Source organism: Calidris pugnax, unplaced genomic scaffold (genome assembly GCF_001431845.1).
Source record: "Calidris pugnax isolate Ruff unplaced genomic scaffold, ASM143184v1 scaffold108, whole genome shotgun sequence".
Classification (NCBI taxonomy): Eukaryota; Metazoa; Chordata; class Aves; order Charadriiformes; family Scolopacidae; genus Calidris; species Calidris pugnax.
This window is the reverse complement of record NW_015090845.1, coordinates 389624-404088: the sequence shown is the minus strand read 5'-3', so window position 1 is coordinate 404088 and position 14465 is coordinate 389624. Positions and strand designations below refer to the sequence as shown.

General features: G+C 48.6%; 1 protein-coding gene across 1 annotated transcript in view; it reads right to left on the bottom strand.

Annotated features, from left to right (window-relative positions):
- Positions 1-883: 883 nt before the first annotated feature.
- The window catches only part of LOC106888434 (vesicle-fusing ATPase), a 64014-nt gene continuing 50432 nt past the window's right edge, over positions 884-14465 (bottom strand). The window contains exons 8-9 of the mRNA XM_014942672.1: positions 14120-14275; positions 884-1098 (exon numbers count right to left, since the gene is read on the bottom strand). Coding sequence (XP_014798158.1) covers positions 884-1098; positions 14120-14275 — 371 coding nt within the window. The remainder of the gene's footprint in view (positions 1099-14119; positions 14276-14465) is intronic.

Here is a 14465-nt window from a genome sequence, read left to right as displayed (position 1 = left end):
CCCAGGCAGCGCTACAGGCTGGGGGCAGAGTGGCTGGAAAGCTGCCCAGCAGAAAAGGACCTGGGGGTGTTAGTGGACAGCCGGCTGAACATGAGCCAGCAGTGTGCCCAGGTGGGCAAGAGGGCCAATGGCATCCTGGCCTGTATCAGGAATAGTGTGGCCAGCAGGAGTAGGGAAGTCATCGTGCCTCTGTACTGGGCCCTGGTGAGGCCTCACCTCGAGTGCTGTGTTCAGTTTTGGGCCCCTCACTACAGGAAGGACAATGAAGTGCTGGAGCGTGTCCAGAGGAGAGCCACCAAGCTGGGGAGGGGTCTGGAGAACAAGTCCTATGAGGAGAGGCTGAGGGAACTGGGCATGTTTAGTTTGGAGAAGAGGAGGCTGAGGGGAGACCTCATTGCCCTCTACAACTACCTGAAAGGAGGGTGTAGAGAGGCAGGTGTTGGCCTCTTCTCCCAAAGGACGAACGACAAGACCAGAGTAAGTGGTCTGAAGTTGCAGCAAGGGAGATTTAGATTAGATATTAGAAAGAACTACTTTACTGAGAGAGTGGTCAGGCCCTGGAACAGCCTGCCCAGGGAGGTGGTGGAGTCACCATCCCTGGAGGGATTTAAGAAACATATAGACATGGCTCTTCAGGGCATGCTCTAGTGCCCAAGGTTATTGGTTTATGGCGAGGTGTTGAGTGTGGGGTTTAGTTGGTGGGTGCGGTGGTTTTTTTTTGTTTTGGTTTGGTTTTTTGTGTGTGGGGTTTTTTTGGGTTTTTTTTTTGGTTTTTTGTGGTTGGACTCGATGACCTCGGAGGTCCCTTCCAACCACTAAGATTCTGTGATTCTGTGATTTCGGGCCGTTCTCGGGGCTCACTCTCACTGACCGCGCTATTTCCCTACGTCTGCGTTACCCTCCTCTGCTCCTCTTCGGCATCAGCAAACAGCTTGCGGATGTTGGCCTCGGACTCGCCCACGTATTTATTGAGGATTTCGGGACCGTTGACCACCTTGGGCTCTCTGGCATTCAGCATCTTGCCAATCTGCCTGGCCATGAGCGTTTTGCCGCAGCCCGGAGGCCCATACAGGAGGATGCCCTTCACGTGCTTGCAGCCTGGGGAGAGAGGACAGGGTTAGAGAGCGGGTTTAATATAGCAATAAAGAGGGCATTGGTGCTCGGAGCAGGGGAGCTTTCGCAGGGCCCTGGCAGAGTGTGTGTGTCACCCCAAGTGCTGCTCCCTGCCTTTATCATGACATTCAGACACGGCATCGCCCGGCCGGAGCAGAGCCCTCCCGGTGACCTGGGAACAGCCGAGGGAAAGGATCCCCGGGGCAGCACAAAGGCTCTGCCGTGTGTTGGGAACACCCAGGTAACAGGCCAGGACTGAGAGCCTGAATTCCAAAGCCTGGTGAGCTGCACAAAGCAAGAGCGACCACTGGGATCTTCTTAGTACAGGGAAGAGAAAGCTGAGGTGGGATATGATTGTTTTCAAATTGGAAGAAAAAAGATTCAGATTAGATCTCAGGAAGAAATTTTTTACTATGAGGGTGGTGAGACAGTGGAACATGTTGCCCGGGGAAGTTGTGGCTGCCCCATCCCTGGAAGTGTTCAAGGCCAGGCTGGATGGGGCCTTGAGCAACCTGCTCTGGTGGGAGGTATCCCTGCCCAGGGCAGGGGGTTGGAACTGGATGATCTTTGAGGTCCCTTCCAACCCAAACCATTCTATGATTCTATGATCAACACCCGTATGTACTCAAAGGGTGGGTGTCAGGAGAATGGGGCTGGTCTTTTCTCAGTGGTGCCCAGGGACAGGACAAGAGGAAATGGGCACAAACTGGAACATAAGAAGCTCCATCTAAACATGAGGAGGAACTTCTTTCCTGTGAGGGTGGCAGAGCCCTGGCAGAGGCTGCCCAGAGAGGCGGTGGAGTCTCCTTCTCTGGAGACATTCAAACCCACCTGGGTTTGTGCAACCTGCTCTGGGTGACCCTGCTCTGGCAGGGGGATGGACTGGATGATCTCCAGAGGTCCCTTCCAACCCCTGCCAGCCTGCAGTTCTATGATCCTGTGTAGACAGGGAAACAACATACTTTTCAGCTCAGCAAAACCCAAGAGCAGGTCCTTGGGAAGCTGAGTGTCCCCAGGCAGCGTGGGGCTGCAGATGCTTTTTCTACATCCCCATACACCCTGAGCACCAACAAAGATGCACCAGAAACTTGAGACAAGCCTGTACCATGGCTGGTTCGTGTCTCTGTCCCCCTGGAGGGACAGACAGTGCCACAAAGGCAGCCCTCCTTCACAGAGGAGCTGCAAATGAGTTCCATTTTCCAGTACATGAGGAAAATGAAGCATCGGACCCTCCCAGTTACTCAGCTGAGGGTGAGCTCCTGGTGTCAACACAGATCAGACACGTTCATCTGATTCTTGAAAGAGAAAGTGAGGAATATGATGGGATAATGCCTACCTTCTGACCCCTGTATTGGGCTTTAATGAGTCCCATATAACACATCTAGTTCTGATTCCAAGTTTACAGGACAAATACTGAGAAACCTGAAAAAGCCATCTAAGAACCACTAGAACCAGAGGCCCAGAAAGCTTGACCCGTAACTAAGAAAGACCTGAAATGTTGTAATTTATTCAAATAATAGGACTTTGATCCCCAGGCAGGAGCACTGGCATTTACAACGGCTGCAAGATAAGGCTGGACACGTCCCCATCAGCAACTGGCACAAGTTTCCCAAGTGCACACAGCTCCTGACGGAGGTTCCCGAGCACGAACAGGAAACAGTTCCCTGAAGGACTCGTGGAATTTTGGATATACAGCTTGTGAGACCCAGAATATCCTTACACCTGAGTATTTCATCTCTGCCTTCCACTATGGGGAGGTCACGGTACCACGTGTGTCTACAATGAAGTTGGTTTTATTTCTTGAATGGGACTATCAGCAATTAGACAACAAGTGCATCAAGACAAAACCTGTTTCCTGGGAGCAATCCGAAGGGGCTGGTGCTGGAACCTAATGAAGTTCAACAAAGGCAAGTGCAGGGTCCTACACCTGTGGAGGAATAACCCCCTGCACCAGTACAGGTTGGGGGTGACCTGCTGGAGAGCAGCTCTGCAGAGAGGGACCTGGGAATCCTGGTGGACAACAAGTTGCCATGGGCCAACAATGAGCCCTTGTGGCCAAGAAGGCAAATGGTCTCCTGGGGTGGCTAGCAGGTGGAGACAGGTCATCATCCCTTTCTACTCTGCCCTGGTGAGGTCACATCTGGAGCACTGGGTCCAGTTCTGGGCTCCTCAGTTCCAGAAGGACAGGGAACTACTGGAGAGAGTACAGCAGAGGCTCTGAAGATAATCAAGGGAGTAGAGCATCTCTCTGCTGAGGGACTTGGAGAAGAGCAGACTAAGAGGGGCTCTCATTGATGCTGAGCAATAGCTAAAGGGTGGGTGGGAAGAGAATGGGGCCAGACTCCTCTCAGTGGTGCCTGGAAACAGGACAGGGAGCAATGGGCACAACCTGGAACATGGGAAATTCTGTCTGAACATGAGGAGGAACTTCTTTGCTGTGAGGGTGGCAGAGCCCTGGCAGAGGCTGCCCAGGGAGGTGGTGGAGTCTCCTTCTCTGGACACATTCAAACCCACCTGGACACGTTCCTGTGGGACCTGCTCTGGGTGGCCCTGCTCTGGCAGGGGGTTGGACTGGATGGTCTCCAGAGGTCCCTTCCAACCCCATATCATTCTGTGATTCCATGATTCTCTGCAGGTAAAAATTTTCCTGCAAAGCTCACGAGATGGAGCTAAGAAGAATTCATTAGTCAACTTTCAGGCATCTACGAGTCAAAAAAAAAATAAACATACACTGTCAGTCAAGACAGATTTCACACAGGAACAAATGAGGCGTAAATAAATGAAAAGCTACTCCTGTCAAAGCCATGTCACGAGAGGCACCGTTCGGGTGGTTCCCAGGGAACACGATCACCCATGGAGCCAAACAGCTCAGGGCAGGAGGTGGACGATGAGTGATGCTCTGAAGGGAAACCCCGGGCAGCCCCGTCACGCTCAGGCCACGAGGCTCGCACCGGGTCTGGCAAGTGGGGGCACAGGACCACGCACAGGCCTGGGAGCACCCTCCAAGAGGCAGGAAAATGGTGCTGCAGAGTGTCCTTTGCCTCTACTACACCTTCAAAAACCAGATGCAACTACAGAGTCCTATAATTGTTTTTTTTTCCAGTTTTCCTGCAATTCACAATCTCTCTCCTAGAAGGGGGTACAACCCAGTCACAGCCACTGGAAGCTTCTCCTCTACAGCCCAAAAAAACCTGAAGTTCTTGAAAAGCCCAAGTATTCCCCTGCTCTGGGTGAGCACGTGTCAGCGAAGGGCTCACGCTGCCCCTGAGCCCCCATCGCCCAGAGTGGGCACAGATGGAGAGCAAAAGGCAAACTGGGAGGTCACAGCAGGATGTCCCAGGGAAACAGGGCTCTGGACCCCTCTAAATACAACCAGAGACCCCTCTGGAGCAGAAGGACCAGCTCTGGACACAGCAGAGACAATAGGACAACCACCCAACCTCACCCAGACGAGCCCAGCCAGTGCTGGGGGCCCACGCTCAGGCTTTAATGCCCCACACATGGGAACAAAGCCATCAGGGACCAGCTGCCACCAGACCTGGTTGCCACTGGACGGGCAACATCGAGAGCTGGGTCTTATCAGGGGGAAGAACGTTCCCGAAACCAAAGCAAGTAGTTCCTCTTTAAATAAAATCGCCCCAAGCTCCGCCGGCAGAGATCTCCCTACAGCCACCCTCACCTGGCCAAAATTAAACTTTTAAACACAAGTGGGACTTTATTAAAATAGAGAAGTGATGACAAACCCCAAATGTTACGTCTCAAACCCCAGCAGGATCCTCTGGGCCGGGCAGGAATTTTGATTAAGTTTATCTCCCCTTTGCTGATTTCACCAGCGCAGCCCAAATGTCAATACCATTATGAGAATCTTATAAACAGCAATTATCAGCAGTGCAGACATCTCTGACTCCTTAAGCTCACTGTTAGGACTCCAAATCAAAGGTCATTCCTGGAATGTGATACTTAATTACGCAATTTAACGACATACAGTCAGAGGCTGAAGGGGTACGTTACCAGGAACTACCATACACCAAATCTGGGAAACATCCTACACAAGATATTAGGGAAAAAATCATTAAAAGTGGTGAGAATGGGAGAATTATTAGTGTTACCAAGAGAAATCAAACACCTTTTTGATGCAGAATGTCCCCTACCCAAAGATAAGATGTTTATTTGTTCAGCTCTCACTGTTCACTTTTGGTTTTGAAAGATCAGAAGCGACGTTTTAGTGTAACAGGGATTTTCTACTTGGGAGTGTAATTCCCCTTTTCATTAAAATCAAAGCATTCTGGTGTGATTGTATCATTGGGAGGCACCTATGGGGAATCTCCACCGATCCCAAACACAAGGGAGAGATCCTTATCTTTGCCCATTAATCCTCACACGGGTCACAGTCAGCTCAGGGATCCCAGCCCTCACCTGCCCACAGACAGAATTCCCCCAAAAACAGAGCTGGGTGGAATTTCCCCTCGTCCCCGCCGGACGCCCAGCGTCACTCCAGCCCCTCCAGTCAATCCTCCCACGGGATTTACGCGCTACCGACATGAGCGGGGCTCAAGTAACTTGTTCCTGCTTTTAATTCCAAGCTGGGACCAGCAAAGGGTTGACCCTGAAACAGAAGGGTTTATTTGAAGTGGACTCTCAACAGCCAGGTTTGTTTGATCCATCAAATCAGCTGTAAAGAGAAGCCAATCACGTCACTAAATTCTTCATAGAAAAGCTCTCTCATCACACCTTGTTGGCCTGTGAGAAGTTTAACACGTGTGTATATATATATATATAAGGGGGGAATAACCAGATTTACGGCAATGGCAGGACATCTATCAATTTCTGATGGAATGTGATAAAAATGAAAATAAATCAGCTTTAGAGAAGCTTCCAACGGAACGCCTTTGGCTACACAAACACAACCACGGCTCTCAGAAAAAGGGATTTTGATAAGAGTATATACAAAACAAACCACGCTTTAAAAGAAGTCACCACTGAGATTAAAAAAAAAAAGTAAATGCTTCTGCCTCTTAACGGAGGGGCTACAAAGATGTCACTAATTTAAGACAGCGATTACACAGAGCTGTGGGACGGATGGCTGAACTCAGCACCGATGGTCAGAGCCTCATCCCACCTGGATGTTCACAGCCATAAATCTCATCAGCGTTTGCTGCTCTTTGGAATAAAACTGGGCTGTTTCTGTCGACTTCAAAAGTCAACATGATGTAATTCCTAAGCGCCTTACGGAGTGCTTCCCCCAGAGCACTGCAGGGTCAACAAGTCCCAACGCAACGGGGGCACCGAGATGTCTCAGCATCTGATTTTCCAGCTTGAGAGAAAGCTGGTGGTGATGGTGCCTCCCAACCAACACCTCCACCTCAGCCTCATGCACTGAGAGCAAAAGCCCCCTCGGTACCTGGCGAGGACGATGGCCATCGACACAGAAATCCCTTGACAGCCCCTTCCCTTCCTTCCAAGCCACCTGCGACCTTCCCTTCACGTTTCCACATTCCTGCCTGGAAAGAGAACATTTTTCTTCCCTGGCCATGCAGAATTGTGAATCCCTCTCTCTCATACCCCTCCAACCGGGCTCTTGCCAAGGCTGAAGATCTTCAAATCAGTTCCCTCCCTGTAGAGATGCTTTTCTGATCCAACCAACCTGATATCCTCCCTCCAAAGTTTTTCCAGTTTTACTGTGTCCTTTCTGATACAAAGACCAAGAACCGAGACTGCATCCAGCAGTTCAATACGTGAAGAAATCACAGGTTTGCACAGTGGCATTATTGTATTCTATTTTGTGGGGTTTTATTTAATTCTTCTTAATAATTACCAACTTCAAGTAGGAATTGACTGACCTCTACTGCGCCTTTGGGCAACTGTTTTCGTAGATCTCCTACAGCCCCAAAATTTTGCTCAAGTAGAAAAATCAGCAGTGCCAGCATCTCACAAGTTGTGATTTTCCTGCACATCATTTTTCACCGCTCAACAAGAGGTCTCATTTGTTGTTTTATTGCTGAGTCACTCAGTCTTGGAAAGTCCTTCTGCAGAACCACAGAGGAGCCGAGGTTGGAGGGACCTCTGGAGATCACCCCAGACCAGGCTTCCCAGAGCATGAGCCACTGCTCCCAGTGGTGTCATCTCCAGACGTGCTAAGGGTACACCCCGTCCACTCACCCAGGCCATTAGTGAAGAGATTAATGAAGAGGTTAAACACTACAGGCCCCACTATGAACATGGGATACACCCCCAGTGACCGGCCTCCACACGGGCCTTGTGCTGTTGATCCCAGCTCTTCAAGCCCAGCAGAGCTGAGCTGGTTTTCAGTCCACCCTGCTGCCCGCTCACCTGGTGTGTCTTCCACCAGATTTTCTACAAGACTCTTACAGGAGACAGCGTTGAGATCCTTGATACATTAGAGACAAACATCCACAGCTCTCCCCTTGTCCAATGAGCTAGTCGTTTCCTTGTAGAACGCTATCAGGGTCATTAAACACAATGTCTACTTCATAAAACCATGCTGACTGCTCATGATCACCTTCTCATCCTTGGTTTGTCTGGAAATGGTCTCCATAATTAGTTGCTCCATCACGCTCCCACAGACTGAGGCAGACAGACCCATAGTACCTGGCTCCTCCTGCTTGCCCTTCACGGAGACAGGAGTGACACTTGCTTTCTCCCAGTCCTCAAGAACATCTTCCAAAGAGAATAGAGAGTGGCCTCGTGATGCCATGGGCCATCTTCAGCTTCCACGGCACCCATGGGTGCACCCATCAGGCCTCAACTGCGGTTCAGTCTTCAGCTTAGATCCTTTCCCAAGTCATCCCCGAACACACTGAACAGCAGATAGCTCTGCAGCTCTCCTCAACCACGAGTGCAGAGCAGCTCTTCCTACCATTGTTTATCAGCCATTTATCTTCCCATACACGACCTCTCCTCACCAGCTTCTTCAATTCCTTCCAGTCTCTGTAATAGAGGGGATGCTTGGGTGGCCTGAAGTCAATCTCGATGGTTTTCAGGAAGTGAGAGAAAAGACAGGTATAAGGGAGTTCTTAGCTGTGCTCCCAAAAGAAAGTGCACACAGAGGTCTCTCCAGATCCATAGGAAAGAGTTAAGGGCCCAGAATGGGCCTCACTGGCCACAGGGAACAACACATGCTTCAGGGGGAGCAGAGCACTTCATTTGATAGTCACACCAGGAGAAGAGCCAGGAAGGCATCGTTCCATGTCACAGTAAAGAAAAGCCAACAACAGAAAATGCCAAGTTCAAACTATTAAATGAGCAATAATAGGAAATTGGGGTAGGGAAAGAACGAGACAGCCTACAAGAGTATCAGATATTTGCAGACTACATGGATGTGAACTTCACCCAAGAGCACTCAGAGCAGGTGGAATCATCTCAGAGTCACTGAGACCTTGGGGAGGGTGGGTGAGACACCAAGAAGAGAAAGTAAACGTCATCCACAAGGTTATAAAGGGAAAAGGGAGCCACGGGGTTGGACTAGATCTCGAGAGATCCCTTTCAATCCCAACTATTTTCTGATTGTGTGGTACAGACCTATCACTAACTTAATTGCTTGAAAATTCTGGCAAAAAGTCTTTTTAAGTAGGTAGAAGAAAACAAGGATGCAAGAAATAGCCAAAAGGAATTATTAGATCAGCCTGAGACAACTTCCCTCCAGGAAAGGGGAGGAAGTCACACACAGAGGGGTTGGAAAAGCAAATAAAGCAAAAGAGGAGACTTAGACCTTCATAAAGATATAAAAAGATCTTGTACATCTTCATAAACAGGTAGAAAAACCACAGGCTGATAAAGTTAAAGGCAGACGAAAAGCAGATGGAAAAAACCCCACAAACTTCAAAGCACACAAGAAAAGTTCCTGAATTTACTGGTACAGGGTGCTTTTATTGACAGCCTAGAAGATGGAACAGAATGCACCTACTAAATCCGCACACCACAAAGCCAAGATCTACAAATACACTGACGGGCAGGATTAAATCCATTCAAAAACAACGTAACTTGATGCACAAGTTTCTAAATTGGGGCAGGAATAATTAACTGCATGTTGCAAAACAAAGAAATCATCGTGTTGAGGATTATAATCAGGCACGTACACCCCAGCACAGCCAAAACCCGCTAATTGCCCTGGAACTGATTAGCAGCTCCGTTACCATGCCCCGTTCTGACCATCACACTCCTGGGCAGTGAAGAAGGACCGAGGGAAGAGAAACAACACGCAGTGACAGAGGGGTTATGAGAAACGGTGTAAGAACCTGAGATCCAGCCTTGAGAACGCTGAAGAGGACCAGGAACAGACAAGTACCCAAAAGCCTCCTCCAAGAACATAAAAGAAATTACAATATCTGGTGAATTGCTGTGAGACTGAGAACAAACACCGGGAAAATCCTGCCCGGGACGATGCTCCAAGGAGCAGAACGAGCTGCTCTGGGGGGTTCTGGCATCTCTGTCACCTCAGTTACGGGTTGGACATGTCTGACCCTGATTTTTCATTATAATTACCCTATTTTAAGAACAGACTCGATGAAATCCTTTCCATTATCACTCGTCTCTTACAGCATCTCAGTACTTCAAGAACATTAACTTATTAATTTTTAAGGTAGCTTAAAAGACAAGCCTCCACTTCACAGGCAGAAGCCAAGAAAGAAAATAATATCTGAGTATCTGCTAATTTGAAGGTTCACCCTGTGTTTTGTCATTACTTCACTTTTACATAATGAGCTGTATTTCAAAAACACCGAGCACTGAAACCCGTGGATCCCACGAGGTCAGAGGACAAGTTAAGGTGTTACCAGGAAATAGAAACCACCTTGGAAAAGCCTGATTTAACCTAATTATTGATGATAAGAGGAGAGGGGGGGAATTTGGGTTCCATTTCAATCTCTTAAAAGAAACATCATCCCGAACACCAAATATTTCTATACCTGTTATTAAACCATAACAACAACATGTACATATGGAATCAGCTCTTTCAGTGGCCTCTACAAGAACTAATGTGCCACCTAAGTCAGAAAAATCACTTCCCTGCTGAAAGTCAAGATCACATTCCACCGCACGGAGACGTCACAGTGTTCTTTAAAAAGAGTCAGTACTAGTGTTTTCTTCTCAGGTCTGAGAAAACGCTTCTCAATTTTGTTAAAATTTACAGCCCCAGGCACCAAATATCAAAAACTTTTGTTCAAATGGCTCAATAGCTGTTGAAGTCAGAAAAAAAAAGAGAGAAGAGCATTATAATAAGTATTCTGCAATCTTAATGTCAGACAACGGCACAAGCCATTGAATGAGCTGAATTTAAAGACTCAGCAGAAAAAAGAGCATTAAACATGAACGTGAAGAAAGGGCTTATCTGCAGGAACAATTTAGAAAAATAGAATATTCGTCAAATGAAAGGAGGCACTTCAGTTTTGAGCAAGAGGATGCTTTGAACAAAGAGTAACCACACCAGCCTGCAGCTTAGCATGATGCTGCGCGGCTTCACTGCGAGTTGGGCATCAGGAGATCCAGAAAGGGCTTGTAAAGGAGGAGAATTCCCTGGAAATATGGCTTCTGTAGGGCTGTCCTCAGAAAGCGACTCCCACCTTACCCCCAGCAGTGCCCTGCATGGGCAAAGCTCCTTCCTCAGCACTAGCCCTGGCAGGACAGGGAGGCCTCACAGACACGGGTGGCACCAAAGGACACCTTTTGTTTCAGGGCACCTTTCGTTTCAGGACACCTTTCCCAATCCTCATCCCAATAAGGATTCTTTTCCATTTGGCAGCCAAGCATCAGGTGACAGACAACAGCATCCCCAATGTTCACGGAATCACAGAATCTTCATGGCTGGAAGGGAACTTTGACATCATGGAGTCCAACCACAAAAAACAAACCAAAGAAACAAAAAAACCACCACACCCACCCACAAACAGACACAAACCAACAATCCCGGGCACTAGAGCATGCCCTGAAGAGCCACGTCTTAAATCCCCCCAGGGATGGAGACTCCACCACCTCCCTGGGCAGGCTGTTCCAGGGCCTGACCACCCTCTCAGGAAAGTCATTCTTCCTAATATCTCATCTAAACCTACCCTGCCCCAACTTCAGACCATTTCCTCTGCTCCTGTCATTATTCCCTTGGAAGAGGCCAACCCCCACCTCTCTACAGTCTCCTTTCAGGTAGTTCTGGAGGGCAATGAGGTCTCCCCTCAGCCTCCTCTTCTCCAAACTAAACATGCCCAGTTCCCTCAGCCTCTCCTCGTATTGCTAAGGAATCTCCAGCAAACTGCAGCCACAAGCAATCGGCTTAAACTGATGAAGGTCCCACTGTGCTTCCAAAGTGACCTTCCCCCACTGCCCACTGTGTCCTCCTGCCACCCGGGCATCACGCAGAGATGGCACATCAGGCCGGCCCCGAAACGATTGACCTCAACGCTGACCCCAGACATTGATTTTTATTAGTAGTATTTTTTGCTTCTAGCTGTGTTAGCTCCTGGCAGAGCCGTGCAAGGCCAAGGCTGGGGCAGCAGAGGTGGCAGGTACGTGTGTGGGAAAAGCAAACTGTCCCTGCCCAGGGCAGCAGGGGATGCAGCAGAGTTTAATGACCAGCTGAAGCTGATCTCAGATTTCTTTTCTTGGATAAACCAAAGATTGTAGCAGCAGAGTCGTATTTACACCCTCGGATGATATGGTTTAACTAACATTGATTTATATGCCCCAACCCCAGAACATTCCGTGGAAGTTAGATAAACCACACACAAATTGCAAGCGATTTCTGCAGGGTCTGTACAGCCTCTGTGCACTTACGGGACAGAAATATTTATTGCATTTGGCATGGAAGCTGCAGTCTGGGAGCACCAGGCAGAAACCAGAACCGGGTGAGCACTGGAGCACCAGAGAGCAAGAAATTCTTTCTTTTCCTTTCCCAATAAATTATACACAAAGGTGAAGAGCTGTCACCCTGACATTTCAAATCTGAAATATAGTTAAGAGCAAGTTATAACTAAGGCAAAGAAAATGAATGTCAGAAAGTTTTGTTTTTTCAAATTTCAGATAAGCTCTTTCGCCCTAGGGTTAATGAGAGCTGCAGAGCTCTGCCTGGAGTCCAACCTCGCACCAGAAAAATGTTTCTTTGTGTAGTATGTGTGTAAACACGCACAAGTAAGGCTATATGTATTTATATAAATAATATGGCACACCTTTAATTCATTGCCCAGGGTAATCCAAATACTAGTGGTCCTTCAGAGAACCTTTCTCTTCCTGTATTAAGCAACACCAATTAGTGAGAGCAACCACCTGAGCAGCACACACCCTGCCACGCGGCTCCCTGGCCCCAGCCTGCCCTCAGCCAGGTCCCGACCTTCTCCAGAGGAACCCGATGGATGTGATGGACACACAGGTCCTCCACAGCCATGCCATCATCACCAGAGAGCCTGGCTGTCGGGTTAATTCAGCTAATGGTAACACGGAGGGAATGTATGACATGATTGCTCACCCAGCCTGGGAAGTCAAAAGGGTGAAGCCACAGCAAAATGGAAACGAGCTCTAATTATCTCCAGTCTGTGAATAGATTTCTCATCACAGCCCAGTGACACCGAGGAGAACTCCCAAAGTCTAAATCTTTTACCATCACAGATGGTCGCGGCTAAGGGCTCTGCGCTGCAGCCATGAATATATACAAGAGTTGCTTCAAAAGGTAAAAATATTTCAATTATGGGATGTCGGCAGCTCGGCTGAACTGGGCACAGCAGAGCGTCCAGGTAAAAGCTTCTCTTTCCACAGCCAACACCATTTCTCTCATCTCCTCTCTCTGCAAAGCAGTGAAATATTTAACCAACTCAAGCAGTTGATGTTCTCGGGCAGGGAAGGCACAACTCGCTCGCAGCCACAAAAGCCAAGAGACCCAAGATCAGCCCCCAAAGGCCCCGGCTCTCGGATCGATACGGAGTGAAAAGGCAGCAGAGAGTGTGTGCTAACTGGGTTTAGCCTACAGGGCTTCTTCAGTGTTTCTCCATAAGTGGTCAAACCACTCAGATAAGACCCAACCACACCTCATGGGGAAGTTTAACATCAATTCCACAAGCCCTGGGAAGGGCCACACTTCACCCCGCCGCACACAAACAGGATGTGTCTTCTGCTGAAAATCTGTTTTGTAATCACAATCTTGATTGCTTCACTGGTGGGGAGAGGGAAGGGGGATCAAGAAATATAAACATACACAGAAATTATACAGCTATGGATTCCAAGTTTAAATATGAACCCACAGGGATCATATTTAGAGAACGAGGACCAGCTATAACATCCCCAGCCACTTTATGTGACAAAATAAGACACCTGCAGCTGCACACTGCTTGCGAAAAATTAAAACCAGAACCATTTATCCGCCTGCCAGCACATGTTTACAAAGTAATGGGACTGCCTTTCCTTCCCCCGGCCCCAAAAAGAGAGTTATGTTTAGTATCTGTGCTTTTATTTCACAAACCCCAAGACGTGCCACAGCCTGTGCATCCCCTCCACCGCTTCACCTCCGACCGAGCACAGGTCACACCAGACACCGCGTTCATTGGGTTAATGCCACGAGAGGGACATCGGTCTGTAGCACAACTGCCAGGACAACAGATATTTAATATATAAGGCAGAATCATCAAGAAAGGGTTTCCCTTGACCTATATCGACAGCCCATTGCCCACGAGTCAGGAACAGGAGCATCCGATCTCACGAATAATATGAATAAATGAAGCATTCAAAAGAATCGGGAGTGTTTGAGCTCCAAGAGCAAAGCACCCAGTTAAACCGTGTATCTCACTCGTTCAGACATTTCACGTTGAGTATTCCTGTTGTTTCTCTGTCCCTCTCTCTCACCAAGAGTACAAAATACTCAGGAGCAAGGGAAGAACAGGCCGTGTCAGTCTCTCAGATCCCCGAGCAGCTGCCGTGTCCCTGCACCCTAAGGGTGTGAGTTGACACCCAGGCTCTACAAACAGCCACGTGCCCGTATCCCGTACCCCGGCCATGCTGCTCCCATCACACTCACCCATCTGCTCCACAATTTCAGGTGGGAAAACTCGAGAAGCAAAAGCTCGTCGGAAAATATCTGAGAATTCTTTGTCAAGGCCCCCGATGCCCATTTTCTCAAAGTTCCAGTCGGGGTTGATGATGGACTGGCGGTTCTCCTTGGTCTTGGATTTACCTGCAAAAAACAAGAAATCATGTCAAACTTGCAGAATGAAAAGGGAACAGAAGTAACAACAGCAGAATGGTTCTGCCAGGTCAGACCCACGTCCAGCCAACTCCGTGTTGGGTTCAGCTCAGGCAGGAGGAGGCACCATGACAGGGCCAGGAGGGCAGTCACAGACTCTATTTTTTAGCAAACTATTTTC